This window comes from Pogona vitticeps, chromosome 1, assembly GCF_051106095.1.
Source record: "Pogona vitticeps strain Pit_001003342236 chromosome 1, PviZW2.1, whole genome shotgun sequence".
Classification (NCBI taxonomy): Eukaryota; Metazoa; Chordata; class Lepidosauria; order Squamata; family Agamidae; genus Pogona; species Pogona vitticeps.
Window position 1 is genome coordinate 86,490,742 of NC_135783.1, and position 24,719 is coordinate 86,515,460.

General features: G+C 39.7%; 1 protein-coding gene across 2 annotated transcripts in view; it reads right to left on the reverse strand.

Annotated features, from left to right (window-relative positions):
* RSPO3 (R-spondin 3) overlaps window positions 1-24,719 on the reverse strand; it is an 83,998-nt gene that overhangs the window by 36,722 nt on the left and 22,557 nt on the right. The window contains exons 2-4 of one of the 2 annotated variants that reach the window (XM_072997004.2): window positions 13,238-13,429; window positions 9,170-9,316; window positions 6,836-7,030 (exon numbers count right to left, since the gene is read on the reverse strand). In XM_072997004.2, the coding sequence (XP_072853105.1) occupies window positions 6,836-7,030; window positions 9,170-9,316; window positions 13,238-13,429 (534 nt within the window). The remainder of the gene's footprint in view (window positions 1-6,835; window positions 7,031-9,169; window positions 9,317-13,237; window positions 13,430-24,719) is intronic. The other variant, XM_078383383.1, reaches the window with a different exon arrangement.

Consider the following 24,719-nt stretch of genomic DNA (forward strand, 5'->3'; position numbering starts at 1 on the left):
ATCTGTGTCATGTGTTGAGTGGGCATAAATAAGAGGAATTTAATCACTTAATAATTTAAGTTTGCTGGCATTATGTTACATTCATCTATCCTATTTTGATGCATAACTTTGAAAATTTTGATTAATAAGTGTTCTAGAAAATCTGCTGAAAGCCCAACAGAGCATCTGACTGGACTCTCTATTCACAAAATGTAACTACATATTTTTCAAATCTAGTCTACAAATATGTTGGCTATTCTACATAGACACATATACTAATTAAGGATGGTTGAACTTATTTCAAAAAATAAATAAAAACAGTTAGATGTGGCCAGAATTTTGCCCCCCGTCTCTTCAGATAACAAAGTTGATTATTATGCACTTTTAGCTGCATAATAGTGAAGTTATTGTAACTCTCTTGGTGTTCAACTGGGAGCAGGGAAATTTGGATGATTTGGTCATACCTCTTTGTCAGTAGACAGAAATTTTACTGGTGGCATGTCCGTTGTGGAGGTTGGAAATATGACTGATGGTAAGGGACAGACCATAAACATATAGAGATGAATAAGGGGTGGCTTGGATGTTCTAGGTTCCAAACCCCCTTGTTTTCTTCATGGGCTATACTTATTTCAGCTTGAGGCTGCTGCTGACATTTCCCTTTTCAGCATAACCAGCTGGGTATGGGTTTATGAAGACTTTGATAAGTGGTTTTCACCAAGGGGACTCTGGAAATTTAGCTGTAGTTCTTCAGCCTGAATCAGGAACAGTAGACAAACACCACAGAAGAATTCTACTGGTGTGGAAAAAATTAGAACTATAGAAAGACTGAAACCCTCTGGCTTAGAATAAACTTTCTTCCAACAAGAAGTGCACTAGTTTAACTTTAGTCCAGAGATTAGCTACAGTATATGCAAATGCACAAGTAATTGAAGGATGTGCAAATGAATGTCTAGTTCATGTATAAAGGACCATCCATGGTCTATGGAAAATGACAACTGCAATTCATTCTCAGATTTTCTCAAGCTCCTTTTAAAAATCTCTTTTGAGAAGCTGTGTACAACAAACCACACACCTCAAAAGTCAGTATGTCAGGTTTCTTTAAGAGATACTTCAACTATTTTCAGACTGTTACTGATGAACTGCTGACTTTTATGGTAGCAACAGACAATTTAAAATCATAAGTTGCAGCAGACTTTATTTTACATCTTCTTCATCTTGTTTTCTGTTTTAAGCCTCCCAAAAATAACTAACCACAGGTATTTATTTTAATTGAAGTATATGCATATCCTATAAGATAACCTCCTTGCTTGTCAGAAGAATAACCATATCATTAAATATGTGAACACTTGGCATTCATTTCCCCAAAACATTCAATGCAAAGAACTTTGAAACATGCATTGTTGCCAGTAAAAACCAAAACTATTTGCAAAAGGTAGTCTCAAAAGGGACATGGAAATTGCTCAAGTGCATTTATTTTATATCTATATAAAGTGTGTATGTACTGCTGCTTTCTCAGCTACCCAGCACACCTCTGCAAATCAAAACAAGATGTTGAGCTGTTGTGAACCCTTTAATATTGTGCACTAAGTATGCCATATAAAAGTCACTTAGTGGAACTTTTATTAAAGATAAGAATCAAAGAAGGCTCTACCAGTGAGAAAGCAATTGCAACTACTGTGTTTAACATGAAAAAATCAGGCAGAATATGAAGGCATATAAAGTTTTACAGGGTGAGTTCCACAAATCAGCTGTAATGCACAACACAGTTCTGCTGATGGCAACCCCCTGGGCTCTCTGGATCCTATTACAGCAAAAGACATGGAGACCCCAGGATTCTGCATCCATTATAAATGGATGCAATGCACTACTGAGAGTAATCATCCGTGATTCCAGGAAGATGTAAGGCTGGGGCCCAAGTTGTTCCAGCAAATAAGTCTTATGCACCATTAATTATTATCAGGGTAAGTTTAGGTCCTGCTGAGACCTAAGACATGTAAAGATTAAGAGGCACCCATAGCTTTTTTTAAAAGTATGTTATTATAAATTTAGTGTTTTTCTTGTGTTTAGAGGGTACTTACAACGTGAGACTCGGAATTGCAGCTGATTTGGCTTGTCCATATATTTGACACTACAGGAGTTGTATCATCATAGCCATTGAGCCAGTCTCTGTCCCTGATCCCAATTATACTTAGGAGTTTGCTGCAACTTTGCTTATTGCTAGTGCTAGAAAAATTTAATGCCCATAAAGTGCAGCAGGATTGTGGATCATAATTGCACAGAACTCAAGATAGGTTTGGTGGCAAGAGCCTTTCAGTAGCTCTTGTGCAAAACCCAGATTCTTGGTGGTCATCCAAATGGGTTGTGTGGGATGATTAGCTCCTTATTTGCTGTTTTTCTGCCATCGGCCAAAAGCTTTGTTATTAAGACAGGCTTTTGGCCTCCTAAGCTGACTTGATTTTTTTTTTTTTTATTTTACTTCTGGCTCAGTTTAATACATTTTAATGTGACCTTGGCTGGAACTTTTTATTGGTTTTATTGGCTCTTCTGTGATAACTGATTTTGAGAAAATGTTGCTGGAATTTAAAATTTTCTTTATTGTATGTTAGCTGCCTTGGATGCTAAACACAGAAAGGTGAGGTATACATGGACATGAATGAACAAACAACCAAATAAGGTTAACTATTAAAACCTTAGAAGACACAATTAAGCAGAACTACAAAACAAGTCAAACATATCCAGCTACTTCTGGTGGGCTTTTTTTTTTCAATTAAAGAAATTTAGTTTGGGTGTGTGGGTGTTCCAAGGCTTCCAAAGCAACATTTAATCATTAAAAATCTTGTTTAGAACCAGATTTTAAACATTAAAAAAAATAATTTCAGAAAGCCAAAATAGATTGAAAATAATTCCAAAAGTCAATTTTGAAGACAGTTTTAAAGACCAAAGACCAGTGAGAACAATACAATCTTGGTTGCACACCAAAAGCTCACAAGGGATGCATGCAGGCTGTCTTCTTTGGGGAGTAAGTCCCATAGCTGGGTTCCTGCTACAGAGAGAGCCCTCTCTTGCGGAATCACCAATCTAGCCTTTCAGGCTGGTGACACATGCAGCAGGGCCTTCTCAAACCAACGATGATAATCTAAGACAGGTGATGTGTGGTTTCTAAAGAGCACAACACACAACTGTTTGGCTGCCAGATTTTAAACTAGTTGTAGCTTGCTTGCTAGTTTATGTATTTTTTATGTAGAGCACACCTTCCTCCTAAAACGGGGGCCGAAAGTTACGAAATGGTTTAAAAACAGATAGTTAAAATTGCAGTAAATTCTCACCATCACCCGGGTTATTGCCTAAGAAGTACTGTTCCCAAGAAAAATAGTTTTTACCAAATGTCTAAATTGATGAGTTGCTTATACAGGTAGTGGCTATATAAGAAAGTTAACAACTGGTCATTGCAGTCAGTGACTCTGCATTTTGTCTTCTTAGCCAAAAAACAATAAGGGGGCACGTACCATCTTATGGGCAATCCCACTAAATGATATGGCAGAAACCCCAGTATGCTTATAGAACTTAACGTGCCCTTTCACTAATGTAAATATGCTTCAAAATCTGCATGAGTGCATTGCCACTGGCCAAGTGCTACACCAAGGGATCTTTTCTGCCTTCAGCTGCACTAGTACAGCGGTCAAAATGACATCCGGGTGGAGCAGGAAAGGAACAGGTTCATGTCAAACCATACTTCCTTTCAGACTGCAGTACACTCCTGATGAGGGCTGAAATTTATGCTGATCTCAGAACTGGTGTAGTTAAAATCTCTCCCCCACCTTCCAAGATCCAAGAAGGGCCTCACTGATGCCTCACTCCCTCCTGCTCCTCCAGTATCACCACAATAGCATAACTCTGCATCCAATCACAACATATCCATGCATTGTATGCATCAGTTCACAAGAGGGAGCTGAGAGAGAGAGAGAGAGAGAGCAGGAGATGTCCATCTCTGTCCCAACTGCCCTCCTGTCTGTATGTTAAGTGCCCTGTTGGAGAACACCAGACACACCATTCAAATTGCTGCCATTCTTGGCAAAACACAAATGAGCACCTTTTCCTTAAAGCATCACAGCCTGAATGCATGGAACGCAGCAAATGCCGCTTCACAGGCACAGCTCCACTGAATGTTTCCTACATGGATAGGGGCAAGTATTGCTTCAGTCACTGCACTCTCTCCCGTGGCAGAAGATTGAGATAAAAAAGTGGATGAGTGCTCAGGTGGCACTATTCCCTCTTTCTTCTCTCAAATATGCAGGGCATGATGCATTCCAACCTCTAGTCATTGCTCGTTACTGTCTTCATAGCGTTCTTTCCTCTGTCTACAGGAAGCTAGAAGAGGTCCTACCTCTAACCCAGGAAGAGCCACCATAGAGAAGTAGTAGTAATCTGAAATTTCATGTTGATCCTGAAGTTGCCCACCCACTTGTTCTAGGCCCATTCCTGCACCCTGGCAAATTTCATAACAGGGCATCAAGACTGATGGTGGGCACTGTACTTCTTACTCTTCTAACTGCCACACAACTGTCAAAGGCAGAGGAGCCCTTCTGTGTTGACTGGCTGACAGACCCATAGATACAGGTTTCTTTGTGATGTTTAGCTTTCTGCCATCCTGGGTGCTGTTCTGGAATGGCTTTCATGATGCCAAATGTGTCATTTCTTTGCTGCAAAGTCCAGCCCACCAGCTGTTGTTGGACTGCAGCTTCCGGCAGTCCTCACCATCGGCTGTCTTTGCCAGCAATGGCAGGAATTGCAGTTCATCAACATCTAGAGGACTTGACTTTGCCCACCCTGTGCTAGGGACTGGCAAAAAGGGAATTCCTCCCTCAACCCAACCCAACTCTGCATTCTGCCTGGTTTCATCTCATCTGAGGAAGAATGAATAAATGGCTTGGGCCCTGGATACCTGAAGGACGGCCTCCTTCCATATGAGCCTACCCAGCAGTTAAGATCTAGCCAGGGGGCCCTTTTGAAAGAGCCGTCCCTTAAGGAGGTAAGAGGGAGGGCTTGTAGAGAAAGGGCCTTTTTGGCAGCTGCCCCCGGACTATGGAATGCCCTCCCGACTGAGATTCATCTGGCGCCGACGCTGATGACATTTTGGCGCCAGGTCAAAACCTTCCTGTCCCAGAAGGCTTTTAATTGAAATAACATCAACTGTGGGTCCTGACGGCAATTTTTAGAGTACCTATTTTAATTGTATTTTACTCATTTTCTCTTTTATTGTATTTTAATTGTTGTAAGCCACCCAGAGACCTTTGGGTAGAGTGGGTGGCATATAAGTTAAATAAATAAACAAACAAATAAACAAACAAACAAACAAATAAATAAATAAATAAATAAATAAATAAATAAATAAATAAATAAAAATTCTCATCCAAGATCCCTTCATTTTCTGCTTAATCAGTTTCTTGAGAGGCAATGAAAGGGGATGAGGCTCTAAGAATGCACAAGCTGGATATGTGCAGTTTCTCTTACAAGTGTGGTTGTTGGTTGACAAGGTGGAGAAGAATATGGGTGGTTAGGCTTGCTGAATGCTAGGCAGCCCTCTCTGGCAAAATAGAAAGGGGAGAGTCATATGGGCTTTGAGAAAGAACATAAAGTCTTGGTGTGGATTTCTCTCCCCCCCCCCCCCCGTCCTTTGATTTTGCAGCAGTTGTGAGTTTCCCTTCTCCTACCTCTTACATGACAATGACAGCCAAGAAAGAAAGAAAAAACCTGGCCCAAAACTTCATTCATCACGATGGTGCATGAACTCACAGCACTTTGGGCAACTGGAGGTTGTCCCAATGGGTATAGTTGTGGTTTCGTTACATGCGCTAGTCCCTCATTTTTCTTGGCTGGCAAGGTTTCTTTTCTTTCTCTCTTTCAAGGGTCATAAAACATTTTCCCAGGCAGACCTTTATACTCACTCAGGAGAGTTGCTTGGCATTGTGCCCTATGCATCCTCCTCCTCCTTTCCCTCTATTGCACAGCCAAAAAAGGCTGGTTTGAACCTCTCCCTGAAGAGCTTTCTAGGAACTGGCAATAGCCAGATCATTGCTAACTGCAGGAGTTGGAATTCAAGCAGAGGATATTCTGTATAGTGTCATTTGTGTGTTATGTGTGAGATGGCATAAGAAATTTCCCTTACATTGGAGTGCATTGGTTCCTTCTATGTCTAAGCATTATGGAGATGTCACCACATTATTTCCATGACAACAGCATATTATCACAGGAAAATTACCACAAGATTACTATGCCCAGCTTTTGTATGCCTGACACCAGTTGTGTTGTTGTGTATGCTGGATGTGGGTGTGATATTGCTATTGCTGGTTTGTTTTAATGGGGTATTGAGGGGGTTGTTTTTCTCACCTCTGGTTGTGGTCTGTGTGAGTGCAGGCTGTGGAAGCCATTGTTCAACAATGTATAACTCTCCTCACTGAAACTAAAATATCAGAATGCTCTGGATGTCATCACACTCAGCTGTTCATAAGTGTTCTAAGAATATGTAGTCATTTTCTAGTCGTCTTCTGCCAAGCTGATTAAATACTGATTACATTGAAACTAGTGTAATGTCTGGATAGCGAGCGAGCGAATGAGCAAGCGAGCGAGAGAGAGAGAATATACAACTCTTATCCTTTCTGGAGAACAGCAGATATTTTGTTTAAAAAGCAGAGGCAAAACCCATGAGTCAAAATTCTTGACATTCCATGTAGACTTTTAGGCTGTTAACCAAGTAAAGCTACAATTAAGGTCCAGCAAAGCTTCTGATGAACTTAGCCTTGATATAGAATTAATATTCACAGATTAAGTAATATTGAACCATAACACTCTTAAGTACCTGGTTCTCTCAGGCATTTCTTCCTTTGTACAACACATTCTCTTGTCTCATTTGTATCTGGACATGGTTTGCCCTTTGAAGAAGGAAGCTGTAGTATTTCTTTGACCCTTGTTTCATTTCCCCTTTTGAAACCACATGTTTTTCCTTTCTTCATGCAAGTACTCCACGGGCTCCATTCACCAACTTTACAATGCACTGTAACAAAGACATGATACGAATCAGTCTGGGCATACAGTACACATATAAACAAGTACTAATAGAAGCTACACTGGATATTTTTATCTCATACTGCATGTTATATGTTACTGTACATGTATGGCTATACCTATAAATTGTATAAGGAAAAAAACTTTTTAAATGAAAAAATTATGTTGAACAAATATCTTCTGAAAAGGATACACAAGACACTTGTGATTTTGAGTAGTGTCCTCTAAAATAAAATAAAAGGAATCTGTAGAGATAGAAATTGTACCAAACTTTGCTTAAGGCAGGGGTCTCAAACATGCGGCTCACGGGCTATTTGCAGCCTGCTGGATGATAGTTTGTGGCCCCTGCCTTGCCTGCCCCTCAAAGCACCCACATGCCCTCTGCTGTCAAGAGTAAAAAAAAAAAAAGCCTCACCTCGCTTCCCGGCTCTCCCCCAAGACAGCGCCTCTTGCACCCTCCATCCAGAACTGCAGCCCGCCAGCCAGCCAGCCTGTCTGCCAGCTGGCAGGCTGCAGTTCCGGATGGAGGGTGCAAGAGGCGCTGTCTTGGGGGAGAGCCGGTGAGCGAGGCACGCTGCCAGCCCTTTTCCTCGAGTGCCCGAGCCCTACTGAGCGATGCCTGAGAGCGGAGCTTGCTCCCATCCCATCCTCGAAGAGCACCTCCAAGTTGCCAACAGCAGGTGCCGCTGCCACCGCCGCCTCTTCCAGGGAAGCAGCTCTCTCTCTCTCTCTCTCTCTCTCTCTCTCACGGCACCCCCAGCACCAGCCCAGCCAGCGGTCGCCTCAGCACCCAGCGGTGCCGCCTCCTCCTCCTCCTCCTCTTCATCCTGCTTCAGCCGCCTTGGCTCTGGAGGCTGCCTGGCCTCGCCTCGCAAAGTTAGCTCCTCTGTCGTGGTGGGGGTAGCTGCTGCTGCTGAGTGCACCTTTTTTGAGGGGGGCCCTCAGAGGAAGGTTGCCAGACCTCCGTGTGTGTGTGGGCTTGTATGCGTGTGTATACCTGTGGAGGCCCCGCCACGTTCTGTTTAATATCGCGGGTACCAGTGGGGGCTTTTCTCCTATGGCAAGGTGAATTCTGTGAGGTGTGTTTTTTTTTATTTTATCTCATGCCCCCCCCCCCGACTAGGTGGTTGCCAGCACTCCCTCCCTTCTCTGCTTCTTTGTCCCGCTGCTGGTGGTGGTGGTGGTGGTGAAGAAGGAGCCAGAGGAGTTCGTGGCTGGTGAAGAGGGCTTGCCCCCCCCCCCGGAGCTAAGGAAACTCCTGGGCTGCTTCCTTGGGCTCTTGCTCCGCTTGGCGGAAAATCTGATGTGTCCCAGCCTCACCCAGACTCTGCTTCCAGCGGCCCCCAGGTAAATTGAGTTTGAAACCTCTGGCTTAAGGAGTGAGGGCTCTGTGAAGTAACAGTTTACAGTGTCTGGTGTTGTTTAGCTCAGGGGGAAAAAAGACAAGTAAGTAAAGATGTATACTCTTATGCATTTGGTATGGAAAAAGTGGATAGGGCACTGTTTTGTTTTCCTCTGTAATAGCACTAGTCTTCCACTGAAGCTGGATGGCAAGCCTTAAAGAAGACTAGACAGGTTCGTGGAGGACAAAGATATCCCCAGCTCATTATGATGGCTATAGCTTCTATCTCCAGCAACAGAGAGAATTGCTGGGGAACACAAGTGAAATGCTGCTATTGTGCTCCAGTCCCACTTGTGGACTTTAAAGATACATTTTGTGGGCGACTATGTGGACAGAATTCCAGACTACATAGTCCTTGGTTAGGATTGCCATATTAGGTGTTTATTCCAATCAGGACACCATCGGTTGTTCTGCATATATGAGTATTGGCATGAGATAGAGCCATGATGTTTGGTGGAGTAATGCTTGACGAAAGATTATTTGAGTCAGTCACTCCTCCTGTGGCTCTCAGTATGTTCCTTGTGCCTCACAGAGGAAGTGATTCTGTGTGCCTTGCCACACCCCAGCCATCTCCAGTTTAACGTGTTAAAATAATAAAAGTAGTAAAGCACTTTTTAAAATAAGAAAATGCATGTTCTTTTATAGGTGGGAATGATCAATAAAGCCTGAAGAAATACACAGCAGGTGTTTACTGTGAACATTTTTCAGGAAAGATTATTTACTTACCAATCTCATTGCACTCCATAGTATGATTGTTGGGTTCTAGCCAATCAGGACAGTTTTCAAGGCACTTTCCATGGTGCAAATAAAACCCATTTTTACACTTCATGCAGAAATTCTTGTTGAAGCAGGCTTCACAGTCAGCTTTACATTCTGAAGCAGAAAGAAACAAGCCCATTACTAGGAACCTAGGAAGCTGTCTTCTGTGAGTCGGACCATTGGTCCATCTAGCCCTGCTTTGCTAACTCTCAGGGGCAGCAGTTCTTCAGGATTTCAAGGATATTCCCCTTACTCTACCTGGAGATGGTGAGGATCTGTATGCAAAGAAAATATTGCAGCTAAGGTAGCCACCACTCCCTCATAAAAAAGGAGGATATGGAGGACAAGGAACAAAAAAAGGAAGAAATTCTTCATGAAAAAGGAGGACATATTTGCCTCACATTTGTAAATGCTAGCTTAAACTCATACATGCAAATACCATCAGAATTAGAACCTTATTCACATAATTTAAGTAGAAATGTCCTAGTGCTCATCAAATTGCACAAGATTGTGACTAGATGACTACCTTGAGGCAGAACATTAGAGAAAGATGGGATATAAATAAATAAATAAATAAATAAATAAATAAATAAATAAATAAATGAATGAATGAATGAATGAATGAATGAATGAATGAATAAATAAATAAATAAATAAATAAATAAATAAATAAATAAATAAATAAATAAATAAATAAATAAATAAATAAAGGCATGTGGTTTAATAACTCTCTGAAATACCCTGTTTATTGTATCAAAATATATAAAGAAAATAAACAAAAGTCACTGTAGTTTCGTTAAAATATCTAGCTAGGCAACAATAACTATTCCAAAATATCCACTCCTGACACTGACCTCACATAAGAGGTTCACACAGAATTGGCGTGGCATGCCATATCCTTCCTGCCATTCATCAGACATTATATCAGTGTAAGTAGATTGCATCTTTTCTTACATAATTACACATATACCCTGCAACATTTTACTTTAAAATTGAGAGTGGCCTAATTTGGCAATCAGAGCCTAGATTTTATCTGCTTGTACATGGAAACTCTCTGAGAGTAGGGCGGCCACTTACATGTCTCCACAAAGCTCTTCAAATGGAAGGCTATCTTCCCTAAAGGAGGGCATAAGGCCATCTCAATTGTAACATTAAGCTGCATCTGCTCCTCAGTACAATATTCCTTGGGGGCCTACCCTTCAAGTGCTAACCAACCAAGACCTTGCTTCTAATCAGATTATAACTAGAGTTGATGAATTGAATGACTGGAACGTGTTCAGTCAACACCAGAGTTTGAAAGTAACTAGATATAGGTGCCTTACTAGTTACAGTGGTGCCTTGCTTAACCGGCGCCCCGTTTAACGATGAAATCGCATAGCGATTAACTTTTTGTGATCGCTTTGCGATGATCGGTACCCTGTTTCACTTACCAGTCACCGCAAAGTGATGATTTTTCAACAGCTGATTGGTGGTTCCAAAATGGCCACCAAGTAAAAAAAATGGCCACCCGCTGTTTTCTGGGACGGATTCCTCACTTACCGGGCAGCAAAAATGGCCACCGTATGGTGGATTTTCACTTAAAGGTGAGTCTGAAGCCCACAGGAATGCATTGAAGGGGTTTCAATGCATTCCTATCGGCTTTTAATATCGCATAGCGATGAAATCGCTTTGCAGCGATTTTTGCTGCACAGATTATCGTCGCTATGCAAGGCACCACTGTACTTATAACTAGTTGCTTTGGAGTACAAGGTTAGGTATATTGAGTAATGTTCTCTTGTTACTTTTAAAAGTTACTTTTGAAAGAATTTGAAGAGGCATTGTAACATGAATTTTCATGTTACCACTCATAAGTGGCAAGATAATTCTTTGCTTTCATCTTCTGTACTATGTAAATATTTGCAAGGTACAGTGTCAGAACTGGCCACTACAAAAAACAAAGAGTATTTTTGTGATTTAATTCTAGCATAATAATAGCAGTACCAATAACTTGTGCAATTGGAGCAACACTAACAACAATCAAGTTGCCAAACAGTAAGGAGTAACTCAATTAGATTCTTTTCAAAGATGTTGTAAACTTTGCTCAACACTTGCTGAATGAAACAAGACAAAAACTGGGATCCATAAAAACTCTGATCAGGAACACAGAGGAATGCTGCCCTTGGTTTGAATATCATTGTAGACCATCCCAAGATCAGCTGTGAAAGGCAATGGAAAAATGTGGGAGTTCACATATAACATTACTGTGGGAGACTTTAGTGCTTGGGAACTCACTCCATTTAGATGGCTGAGGATTTGGAAATTGTATTATATTTTTTATTATTATTTTATTTTATTAGTTTTATTTATATGCCACATTTCTCCCAACAAGGGACCTAAAGGGGTTAACAACATTAAAATTCACACTATTTAAAAAAACAATAAATTAAATATTAAAGATAAATTAAACAATATATGATTTAAATATTAAATTTAAAGATTAAAGCATGGAAACATTGAAAAGATTGCAATTATTTACTGAAATGGGATTCAGGGATTCAGTTGTAATTGTTAAAAGCCCGCCTGAAGAAATGGGTCTTTAGCTTTTTTTGGAAGGATAACAGGGAAGGGGCCATCCTGATCTCCCGAGGGAGAGTGTTCCATAGCCTGGGAGCTGCCACAGAGAAGGCCCTCTCCCATGTGCCCATCAGCTGTGCTTGTGCTGACAATGAGACTGAGAGGAGGGGCTCCTCTGCTGATCTTAATTGCTGAGAAAGTGCATATAGGGAGATATGGTCCTTCAGGTAGCCTGGACCCAAGCTGTATACCAGCACTTTGAATTGGGCCCAGAAACAGACTGGTAGCCAGTGCAGTTCTTGTAACAGATGCATTATATGCTCCCTGTAGCTGGCCCCAGAGCAGCTGTTGCAGAGTTTTGCACCAGCTGAAGTTTTGAACTGTCTTCAAAGGCAGCCCCCACATACAGCGTGTTACAGTAATACAAACTGTATGTAACTAAGGCATGTGTCACTATAGCCAGATCCAACATCTCAAGGAATGGGCGCAGCTGTGCACGAGCTTTAGCTGTGCAAATGCACTCCTGGCCACTGCCGAGACCTGGGCATCCAAGCTTAGGGATGAATCCAGGAGTGCACCCAAGCTGTGGACCCATCCAGCACAGGTAGTATCCCTATTCCCTCATCTGCCTTCTGACTAACCAGAAGCATCTCTGCCTTATCTGCAATAAGTTTCAGTTTGTTTGCCCTCATCCAGCCCATTACTGATGTCAAGCACTGGTTTAGAGTCAAGACAGCTTCCCTGGAATTACAGTAGGTGGAAAGGAGAGATAGACTATAATATAATATAATATAATATAATATAATATAATATAATATAATATAATATAATATAATATAATATAATATAATATAATATAACATAACATAACATAACATAACATAACATAATATAATATTATATTATACCATTGATGAAGATCTATACTACTGCCTCAGGTGTTTCGCTGTGTATTGCTGCCTACTCAGACAAGTTGTTTGTTATCACTGTCAACTTGTAGACACTCTACATATTATTACATATACTCATGACTTGTTTTTACTAAGATAGTTTTTATTTCTTGTGTTTGTTCTTGGAAAGGAGAGATTACTGTATTAAAGACTTCTGTTTTTTCCTATTTGTGTTTTTTCTTTAGATTTCATGGATCCCAATTTTTCTTGTTTTGCTTTGGACTTCATTTTTACATTGTCTTTGTTTTTCTGAGATCTTTGACACATTGGCTGAAGTCCAGTAGTAGGTTACAACTAGAGCAAGCCCATTGAATCACTGGGGATTTGGTATGTCAACACCTATCTGAGTTCCACAGTTGGCCTACTTCAGTTGCATCTTACTTCCAGCTTTTACCCATTGAGTACTACTGATTCAGTGACTCTTTCTACTCAGTTATAACTAACACCCAGATTTAGCCTTTAGTCTTTTCAAATATCCAAAGTATTCCAAAGAGCATAAAAAAGGTTATAGCAACTTTTTCCTCAAACTTACTTATGCATTCATTTCTTTCTCGGGATCGTTGTCCAACGTGTCCAGGGGGACAGGATGAAACACACACCCCTATCTGTTTCATGTCTCTTCTCTCCAGATGGAAAAAGAGTCGAGGTTTACATGACATGCACCCATTGTATTCAGAACATGTTGCACATCCTCCTGGGCAAATTTGGCTCATATTGCGATGCACTAAGAAGGAAAATTGCCGAAAACAGTGCAGGGGTTAGTTAAATCACTGATAACATCTCTCTAAACTTTAAATCTTGTACTCAAACCTTGTGTGTGTTTTTTTTATAGCTTGAAATCCAATGTTTCATAATAAGCTTCTTTCCCTCCCTTTGTTCTTAATTTTGTATTTACAGGAATAAAATTTTATAATAATTCAATATATGGATTCTGTATCTGTTCTTTAAAAGGGAAAGAATATGTTCTATCACTTTCTCAATCCAGTACATAACAAATATTGCTCATCACTCATAAAATGTACCTGTACCTTGCAAATAACTTCACTGCAGCCTTTAATAATGTGTCAGTAATTTAACAGGACAATGATAATGTGGCTAAAATCTTGTTGCTTAGCATAGTAAATTGCAACTACAGTAGGTCCAATGAATCAGTGGAGATGTCATAATCAACTGATTGATTAGCCTGCTTCTTTTGTAACTTACAAACTTACTACAAAATTTGAATTTCCAGCCCTTTCTCCCTGCCTTTTTGCCTTCGGAGGTCTCAAAGGGCTTTCTGTCCAACATTGGAGGAAGCCCTTTGAAAGCTCCGAAGGTGCCAATCACACTGGCAGGGACCCCCAGGGAGGTATCCCATGGTGGCAGGCAAGCCCTGGGAGACCTCCCTGGGGGTCCCCACCAGCACGATCGGCACCTTCGGAGCTCTCAAAGGGCTTCCCCCCGACATTGGAGGAAGCCCTTTGAGAGTTCTGAAGGCAAAAAGGCAGGGAGAAATGGCTGGAAATTCGAATTTCCTACACTTTCTTCCTGCTTTTTTGCCTTTGGAGCTCTCAAAGGGCTTCCTCCAATGTTGGGGGGGGGGGGCGAAGCCCTTTGAGACCTCTGAAGGTAATTTTTTGAAATGCTGGAACGGATTCATTCCGTTCCCATGCATTTCAATGTAAAATGCTACTTTGACTTATGAACTTTTCAAAGTACGAACGCTATTCAAAAATGGATTAAGTTCGTAAGTCGAGGTACCACTGTATGCTGATTTCCACTCGTGTTTCCTTCTTGTTTTCAATATCCATGTTAATGTAGAAAACACTTTATTAAAAGATAACTAAAATTTGTGGATCTTAATCCTGTTTATATATTCTTAAGGGTAGGAAAACATGCTATATGCAATGGGACTAGTATCCAATAAATTATGCAGAGAACAATATTCTTATTGACATAAAGCAGAATGTTACACATTATTACTATTAAGTAATAAAGCTCACCAAGAAAGCTTATGGCTAAGTAACTGCATTGTATGTATGCATTTGTTTCATTTATATACTGCCTTTCTCCCAGAGTTGTCTTACAGAACAATTTAAAATGGTAAGAGATTAAAATACAATAAAATAACAAACATTAACATTGTAGGAATGCATCTTTGTTTTAAGCACTTCTCTTGTCATTTCAACTGTATTTAACAGATACAAGTTACTAAAGTTCAGTGATAAAATCAATAACAGATTAACATTCCCCAAAGACAATAGACCCAATGCCACTATCAATATTCTCATGACGTATGTCAATGCATAGGTTCTGTAGCCTGTTCATGCAGCACAATGGTAAGGTCCAACAGGCTGGGTCAGGGCTCTATGTAAGCTTATATATCCTATATGAGAACATGCTGCAGTTCTGTGACAGATAGGCAAAAGGATTCCTTTGCCAGAGCAGTCACTTTGAAAAGCAGAGATAAGCATCAGAAAAAGCAATTCCATTTTCATTATTAATTGAAAAATGAAAGCCATATTTTATGAACCCTTATTTTGTAGATTGTTCTGAGAATATTTATTATTTAAATTATTTTGTATACAGAAGAGCCTAGATGGCTGACTGAGGATATACTTAAAAATGAATGACAGATGAGAAGCAAAACAAGAGAGGAAATGAAGAGAAGAACCAAGAGATCTCTTCCATAACGTCGAAGGAAGGTCCAAGGAGTCGGAGAGAAATCAAAAACCATTGCATAGAGGCTAAAAAATCAACAGTGGACTATAGTTATCTGATCATGATAAAAATAAAAATGAGATGGAAACAATATAATGAAAAACTATACAGAAGAGATGGAAAGATGACCAACTTCTTTGAAGGAACCTTTAATGAAGCATCTGTAATTTTAGAAACAAAAGTTGCTCTCAGAATAACTGAAAGAAATAAAGAATATATAGGATACTATTTCAAGCTGCAGAGACTGAATCTATCAAAATCCTAACAAGAATACACCAAGGAATTTGGGAAAGAAAATAATGGGTCACACCTGGAAACATTCTGGTTCCAAAAAATGAGAGTATATGGAATGAGAAATTCCCAGTGATCAAGCTGGCTTCAGAAAAGGTAGAGGCACTAGAGCTCATATTGCAGTATACACTGGCTACTAGATTATACTGAAAAATACCACAGAATTAAGAAGAAAATTGATCTGTGAATACAGCAAAACGTTTGACCATGTGAACCATATGCAACATAAAATCTATGGACTTTTCTAAAATATGTAGTTGTTCCACAACATTTCATTATCTTGATGCATAATGGACAAAATGTATAATCTGTACAAGAAGCTACTGTTAGAACAGAACAGCGTTCTCCATTACAGAAAATGTCAGATAACGGTGCATTTTATCACCCAATCTATTCAACTTTATACACATAACATATTTAAAAAATTAGATTAGATTCAGGTGAAGGAGGAAAGAAAATTGGTGGAAGAAACATTAATTTAAGATACACAAATGACAGCATATTACTGGCAGAAAGCTGGACCGATTTGTAATGATTGAGGAATGTGAAAGAAGGAATTGCAAAAGTAGTGTTGCTATTGAACATTTAGAAGGCAAAAGTCATGACTACAGAAGAATTATATAACTTTAATATTGACAATAAAGACATTCAATCAACTGAAAATGTTCTATACCTTGGTTTAATTATCAAAATGGGGACTGCAGCGAAGAAACTAAGAGACTGGACTCAGAAAGAAAGCTATAAAGGAACTAGAAAAAATTCCTTAAAACTAAGAATGTGCTAGTGCGGTGGTTCTTAATCTTTGTTACTCGGATGCTTTTGAACTGCAACTCCCAGAAACCCCAGTCAGGACAGCTGGTGGTGAAGGCTTCTGGGAGCTGCAGTCCAAAACTCCTGAGTAACCCAAGGTTAAGAACCAGTGTGCTAGTGGATACAAAATAATCTATACTATGTTATTACAGATTAATATGTACAGATGTGAAAGCTGGATAGTGAAGAAAGCTGATGAAGCAAAAAAAATTATCCATTCTAAATATGATGTTAGAGAGTAACTTTGTGGATACCACTGACTGCCAGACATAAAAAGCAAACAGCAAAGCTAAACATGCTGCTTTTATACCACCCCAGAGTGCTTACAGCATTCTCTGTATGGTTTACAATTTAATTAAGCTACAAATCACACACACCCTCAGGCAAGCTGGGTAACTCCATTTACTGAGCTCAGCCTGGAAGGATGGAAGGCTGAGTGAACCTCAAGCCAGCTACTTGTGATGGAGCCCTTGTTGTGAGCACATTTTTGGCTGCAGAATTAGTTTAACCAATGTGTCATGAGGTTCCTATAATAAATGGGTGCTAGCCCTTTCTAGAGACAAAAAATTACTAAACTGAAGACAGCCTACCTTTGATATGTCATGAGAAGGGTGACTGAAAAAGATAAAAATGCTGGGAAAAGTTGAAGGAAAATGGAATGGGGAAGACCAAATAAGAGATGGGTTGATTCAATAAAGGAAACCATAACTTGGAGTTTGCAAGAGATGAGTGGGACTGTTAAGACAAAATCTTTCAGAGGGAACTAATTCATAGGGTCACTATAAATTAGAATTAATTGAATTTTCAATTAATTTAATTTCTTTATTGTCAATATTAAAGTTATATAATTCTTCTGTAGCCATGACTTTTACTTTGTAAATGTTCAGTTTGATGACATGTACAACATCAAAAATCTGAAAGCTATGCTACTTTGCCACAATCTTGTTTGGGATTACTATTTTCACATATTTTGTAATCTTCTCTAATAGAGTGTATGCTTAACCAATGCAGGAAAAAAATATACTAAACCACAAAACACAAGTCAGTAAAAATATTTTGGGGCTGCTTTGGCCTTCTTAAATCTAAGAAGGTATAGAGGAACATACATGAACAAGGAAACCAAACCAATGAAGCTATACTTACTCATTTTCTTGTTTAATATTTCTCCAGAAGGCTTACAGAAACACACAAAATCAAATTAATTTCATTATTATACACGTCTCCTTAACCACATAAAAGAGGTGTTCCAGTAGGAATCTTGCATTGCTTAATCCCTGTCTGTTTAGACTGTATGTAATGGAGCACCTATTCTTTCTTCAGTTGTGATGAGATTATTTTAAAAAAAAATTCATTACACTAAAAATGCAAACAAAAAATACAAACAACAAAAAAGTAACAAAAAAGAAAACGTAATTTAAAAAACTTTAGAAACACAAAGCCAAATAAACAATACAGTGATGCATAATATGCTCCCCACAGGGACCACCTGCAGATATAACCATTTTTTCTCCTTTCTCTAACCTAGGATTATTGATATGAATGAAGAGGCTTGACTAACCACTCTCCCTGCCTCCTTACTTTGTTCACTCCACAATCTGAAGAGGAAAGGTTTCTGTTTGCATCCAAATGTTACATGTAAGCAAGATTAGGCATCCTTCAGTCTCAAGAGACTATAGTAATGTGCTCTGAGTAGAGGACTTGGAACAGCATCTAGTGTGGCTGAGAAGGCCAATGTAAGCAAGAACCTTGCTAATAAATTCAGATTCTGAGATTCTAGTATGTACTTCAAACGGTTATTAATCCATAACAGATATATATATGTAAGTACTATACAGTCATTCTGTTATCCAGGATCGTGAGAGTGGAAGGTTAGAGGGGGAAAGCTATTTTAGCCTTGGAAAATCTGTAACCTCTTCTCTTCAGAGTTGTCTTTCACTGCTTATATCAGCAAAATTGCAAAACACAACACAAGAAGTCAATTCCCTAAGCTTTGGTCACTTTTGTATTTCATGGGTCTGTGAATCACTCATCTTCATGAACTATTTCTGAGTGATCTGATGCCCCATCTATTATATGAAAACACTGTCCTATCAATTATCTCTCATGCATCTATTGGTCAGTAAATAATGGATAGAATATTTACTCTTCCCCTAATCAATACTAATCAACCAAAACCAATAGACCTGACATACTCCTAAAATAATATTTTGCATTCTATGTAATAAATCCAACCTACCTGCCTCCTTCTTTCTGGAAATACATTTGATTGGCCAGGTGGCCGCAAATTTGCATTTCTGTCCCCCTTCCAGACTGATTCAGCCTTGTAAGAATCCCTTGGCCCCTTGAGAGTATTGATTAATCAATTCCAATATCATTCTCTTGAGACTGCCCAACACTCTCTCCATCCCACACTGTCAATCATAAAATAAGTTTTACTTGTCTTCATGCTGATGCATTTCAATAATTCTGTATACTATATCTTGAAAGGCCTCTGTGTTGGTCTTTGGGTTCTGGTGAATTCCCAAAGTTACCACAATCATGTTATCCCGCAGCCATGTGGGTTTTCTTTCCCTGTTTTCCACATGGATTAAGTGGTCCCTGATTTCTTCATTATTCATCTTAATAAGAAGACATTGACTGAAATCCTGTTGACATGTATGTATGCTGCACAAAGCAGATGACATCATCATCTGGTGATGGGTATCTTTAATCTAATAAAATTAAAAAACATTGTATCATTCCTCCCCCCCTTTTTTTTTTTTTAAAGGTTCGAAGGCTCCCTAGGGACTCTGTCCTGGGTGGAGCGGAGAGTTTTTAGTATCTATTAGAATGCAAAATCTATTCAGCCACTTTTCTTCTTCTTCTTCTTCTTCTTCTTCTTCTTCTTCAGCAGCAGCAGCACAACAGAAATAACCTCTGTGTGTGTGTGTGTGTGTGTGTGTGTGTGTGTGTGTGTGTGTGTGTGTGTGTGTGTGTGTGTGTGTGTGTGTGTGTGTGTGTGTGTGTGTGTGTGTGTGTGTGTTAAAAGAGGCCATTTTGGGCTAGGGGCACAATTTAAAACCACAGGATAGTTTTGTTTTTTAAAACTAGGTCAATGTTCTTGAGTTTGTTTCAAACTGAATTTGTATAAAATAAGAATACTCTCCACAAAAGGCACTAATAGCAAAGCATTACCATCATCACTGGCAGAAGCAACACAATTCCACTCAAATCAACCCCAATCTGACCCTGTCCTAATGAGAAGACGAAGAGGTCTATAAAATCTAAGTATTCTTATAACTGAGGACTGCAGACTGTGTTATTATCTTTTCATCTAGGGAAAGAGAACTAAGAAAAATAAATCAAAAAACTGACTTATCAGCCCTTTGTCTGTAGAGATGGCAAAAGACGATTGATAGATCATTTCCTGAAATCTGATACTGTAAGCTGGTTCTTCAAGTTTGTAGCCTCCATATTGGGATTTTACTTTAATTAAACATACTGAAGCCCCAGCAACTGGCCAAGATTATTTCTGAACTTTAACTATCTTTCTCCACTCCCATTTCATCTCTGAAGATGAGTCCTGTGGAAATACGTAAAACATTCTTTTAACTAATATTGCCTACTCCCGTTTTAGGATTCTGTACAAATATCATGTGGCTGTTTTCTTTCTTATGCTATAAAAAGGGACTGTGGAGCCAGCAGTAATGTCCACAAATACTCTGACATTTCAGCTGTTACGAGTTAGTTCAGACAATATTGTTCTCTATACGTACTAGGGGAGGAGAATAACAACTAGAATTTCCACCGTGTACAATGTACATTTTCCCACACAAGACACTGCTGAAACATGATGTCCATGTGTGTACATCTACTGGGCCGTGACACACACCTGATGAGGAAGGTAAGGGGCTGTGATTATACTCCACCATCAAATGCTTCTCATAAGATCATATTGGTTGTATCATTTGTTTCCTTGCCAACATCTTTGTTTAACTACCAAGAGAAAGTGCAAAGGGATAGCTTCATTAGCATATTGTAGCAAAAACAAGCATAAATCTTGTGTCATCCTACAGACTTACAAGTTTTATTCGACTTAAGTTTTCATCAACTCCATTCCACTGCACCTGAAGGAGTAGACCACCTGAAGGAGTAGACTGGACTCCATAAATGTTTATTCAAAATAAAATCTGTTATCCTTTAAAGTAACGTAAGAGGCGCCCTTGAGGACACTATGGAACTTTTCCAGAAAAAAAGGAGCCATGTTACTGTATCTCAGGATGCAAAGGAAAGGAAAGGAAAGGAAAGGAAAGGAAAGGAAAGGAAAGGAAAGGAAAGGAAAGGAAAGGAGCAATTTAAGTAACGTAAGAGGCGCCCTAGAGGAGACTATCCAAAGGAGCCATGTTACTGTGTCTCAGGATGCAAAGGAAAGGAAAGGAGCAATTTATTACAGTGTGACCTTTTATAGATTAAAATCAACTTCCCCAGACACCAGGAGTACAAAGTACAAATGTCTTTTGTATTTATATAAATACATACAATCATACATATGGACTTATGTATAAACATCCTCAAAACCAGGTGAGAATGCAGACAATAGTTTGCAAAGTGGCAATAGTATGTTGACACAGGAATGGTACTATCAAGTTGTTAATAACCTCAGTTAGCAGGTTCTGGTCAGAGTGATGGACTTGACTGTCACAGGGATGCTAGGAGATATTTCTAAGGTAGAGGTCAGAGTGATAAGGCTCCTTCATGCATTACATATATTAATAACCCAGCTTTCTTATCTTATGGGTATAAAACAGTTGTCTCCTTTGACAAACTCTGACATCTACCTAGAAACATCTGTTAGTATTCCTGTGATGGCCAAGTCCATCAACCAGACCAGGACCTGCTAACAAAAGTTGCTAATAGCTTCAGAGTCTACTGTTGTGCCAGAAAACCATTGTCACTTTGCTTACTGTCTGTACTCACACCTGGTCAAGGGGATATGTATAAACCAGAAATGAGCACTTATCACGGTTTGGCAGTTCAGCAGTTTGAAGGATCTGGCCCACAAGTGTTGCACAGGCACCCCGGATTCTGTGCCCCACTTCCTCCCACTCAGAGGATGAAGCAGGGCAGGGAGGCCCATGCTGCTGCTCCAGCCCATAGGAGATGGGGCACACAATATGGGGCACCTGCACAATGCTTGCACGTTGCTCCTCCACGCTGCTCCAAACTGCTGAACCATGATAAGTGCCCATCTTTCGTATAAATATAAACAATAAAGTTTTCTTGTGTTAGAAGAAGAGGATTTTTATTCACAAAAGCTCAAACTGAAATAATACTAATAGTTTTTTCAGTGCTACACTATCTTGCCTTTTTAATTCTTATTTTGTCGATGTGGATCTTTTGACATAATTCTCCCCTGAATTAGCAGCAATGTCACAAACTACTTTTGAAACTGCAGTTTCATAAACAGTTTGTGCCATGTGGAATGAGGAGCTGCTGCTCATGAAAAACAAGTCTGTATTTCCTCAGGACATGGAAGTGACTGATCCAAGAGCTCATTGGATTCTGGCCAGCTAATAAATACACTGCAGAATCCTCTTTTGTGGTGAGAGGGAAATATATTTTGGACTTGTATGTAGAGACATCTCCCATCTCTTTTGCCAAATAGTGTATTTGGACCAGTTCTGGCTTATTTTCATAAACCAGTTTAAACAATCCCTACTTTCTCAGTAAGGGCTTCATGAGGAACTGGTTAGTTTGTAACCAAAAGTAGGTGGCACTAGGAAAAAGCTGCAGCAGAACAAAATGGGGCGGAATGGAGACTTCTTAATTTAAAAAAAAATGAGAAAAATAGTGGGGTGCAATGAGCAAACATCAGAACAATATTTTAGACCTGGAACCTAAAAAGCATACTCATTCATTCACCCTTTATTGCCCCCACAGTAGCCCAGAACAGCAGCTTCCAAGTGAGATAATCAAACCAAATTCACAAAACACATGTGACTAGATCTGATGGATGCAGCAAGCCACAAATCATCTTCAGGAACAACATTCCAATACCCAGTTCACTTCTCCACCTGATGAGGGAGGACTTATGCAACAAGCCACAAAACTGCCCTAGAGACCACATTCTGGTACCCATTCTAGTCAGAAAATCTGTATTGCAAAAAAAAACACCCAGAACAGTGATAGTGACATGTCATATCAGATGAGAGAGGAATGAGGTAAGAGTGTACAAAACATCATCAGGAAGCACATTCTGGTATCTATTACAGGCTGGAAACCACTGTAGGAAAACTTTGCAAAACAGTCCAAACTGGCAATTTCCAAGTAGAACAGCATGCCAAAATGCCACAATTCACCTGTCCCATTGCAGCCACATTCCAGAGCGTATTCTGGGTCAGAGGGCATTGTTACACTTCTAATTTGTATTAGTTTTCAGCTCCAATATGTTTTAAATCAATTTAGAGTCACATGGTTTTTGTATCATTGTGCGGGTTCAATGTAAAAATTATTACCCTGATATAAAGCAGGGGCTTAAAATTGCTTCGGGAAATTACACACAATGTTTTAAGTAATTTCATTAACCAGCATATTTGTTGTGTAGTATTTCTTTGTTTCTACACATCCTTTGGAATGTCTGTATTTATCTTTTTTTTAAAAAAAAAATCTCACAGTGGCATATCAGTAAAGTGATGCAGTGGTAAAGTTTAGAAAAAAAAATCAAAAACATTGTTTCAGATGGACAACACCATCTCTGCCATCCAAAACCTGCAACTGCCCACAAAGCCAGAGTTTACTATGACAGTAGCATTCACATTGGCCAATGAGATTCATAAATAATCAATTTCATAAGCATGTTAAATTAAAAATCTCCTGATGGACTCTTTAAAAAAAACAACTCAGTTTGTGGTCAGAAAGAAGTGGGCTTCATTGTGTATTGTGTAGCTAGGTTTTTAAAAACATTTTTAATTATGCAAAACCCAATTCAACAGTGGTTCTTATTGTAAGTGTAACCATGCCTTAAGTTTCACATTTTCAAAAAGGCTCATGATCTGCATCTTCTGATCTAGTGACAGCGACCAATTCAGCTGTCACATATGACTGGATGGGAGTAATACATTAAATAATTGGCCTTCCACAGAAACCACAGTCCACACACCAAAAAAGACTGTGGCTATCTGTTTTCTTCTACCCTTCTCGAGGCCATCACTTTGGCTTTACCTATGGAAGGGAAGACTGAGAGGGACTATGCTGTTGTTCTGTGCCTTCCAACTATTTATGCGTTGTGTCATTTGTCACAACAGGAGATTTTCATTGAGCTGCCCCACTCAGAAGTTGTTCTGAGCTATTTTTCATAATATTGATTTTCTGCCCAGAATGAGTCCTGGAATGCTGTTTCTGAGGGCGTTTTGGAGATAGTTGAATCAGTTCCCCTCTATTTGGATAGGATGGGTGAATTTCATTGGACTGCCCTGCTCAGAAGTCATTGTTCCAGGTTGGTTTTTCACAATAATGAATTTCTGCCTGGAGCAGTACTAGAATGTTGTTCTTGGGGTGTTTGGGGGCTGCTTGATCCAGTGATTGATCTAGTCAGATTGCACATGTGATTTTTGGTGGAGTGTCTTACTCAGAGGTTATCGTCCAAGCTTCCTCCCTTCCCCCCACCCCTTCAATATCGATGTTCTGCCTGGAATGCATACTAGAATGTTCTTCCCGAGGATGATTTGTGGCTTGCTACGTTTGTCTCTACCCCCTCACAGATTGTTGCCTTGTCGTGGTGAAAGGGTTTGAGTAATTCAGAGAAGCTATGCGCTATGCCATGCAGGGACACCCAAGATGGACAGGTCATAATGGAGAGTTCTGAGTAAATGTGATCCACCTGGAGCAGGAACTGGCAAGCCACTCCAGTATGGTTGTTGTGGGTTTTTCGGGTTCTTTGGCCATGTCCTGAAGGTTGTTCTTCCTGATGTTTTGCCAGTCTCTGTGGCCAGCATCTTCAGAGGACTGGAGTTCCTACTCCAGTCCTCTGAAGATGCCGGCCACAGAGACTGGCGAAACGTCAGGAAGAACAACATTCAGAACATGGCCAAAGAACCCGAAAAATCCACAACAACCATCAGATCTCGGCCATGAAAGCCTTCGAGAACCACTCCAGTATCTTTGCCAAGAAAACTCAATGGACAGAAACAAAAGGCTAAAAGATGTGACACTGGAAGATGAGCCCCTCAGGTTAG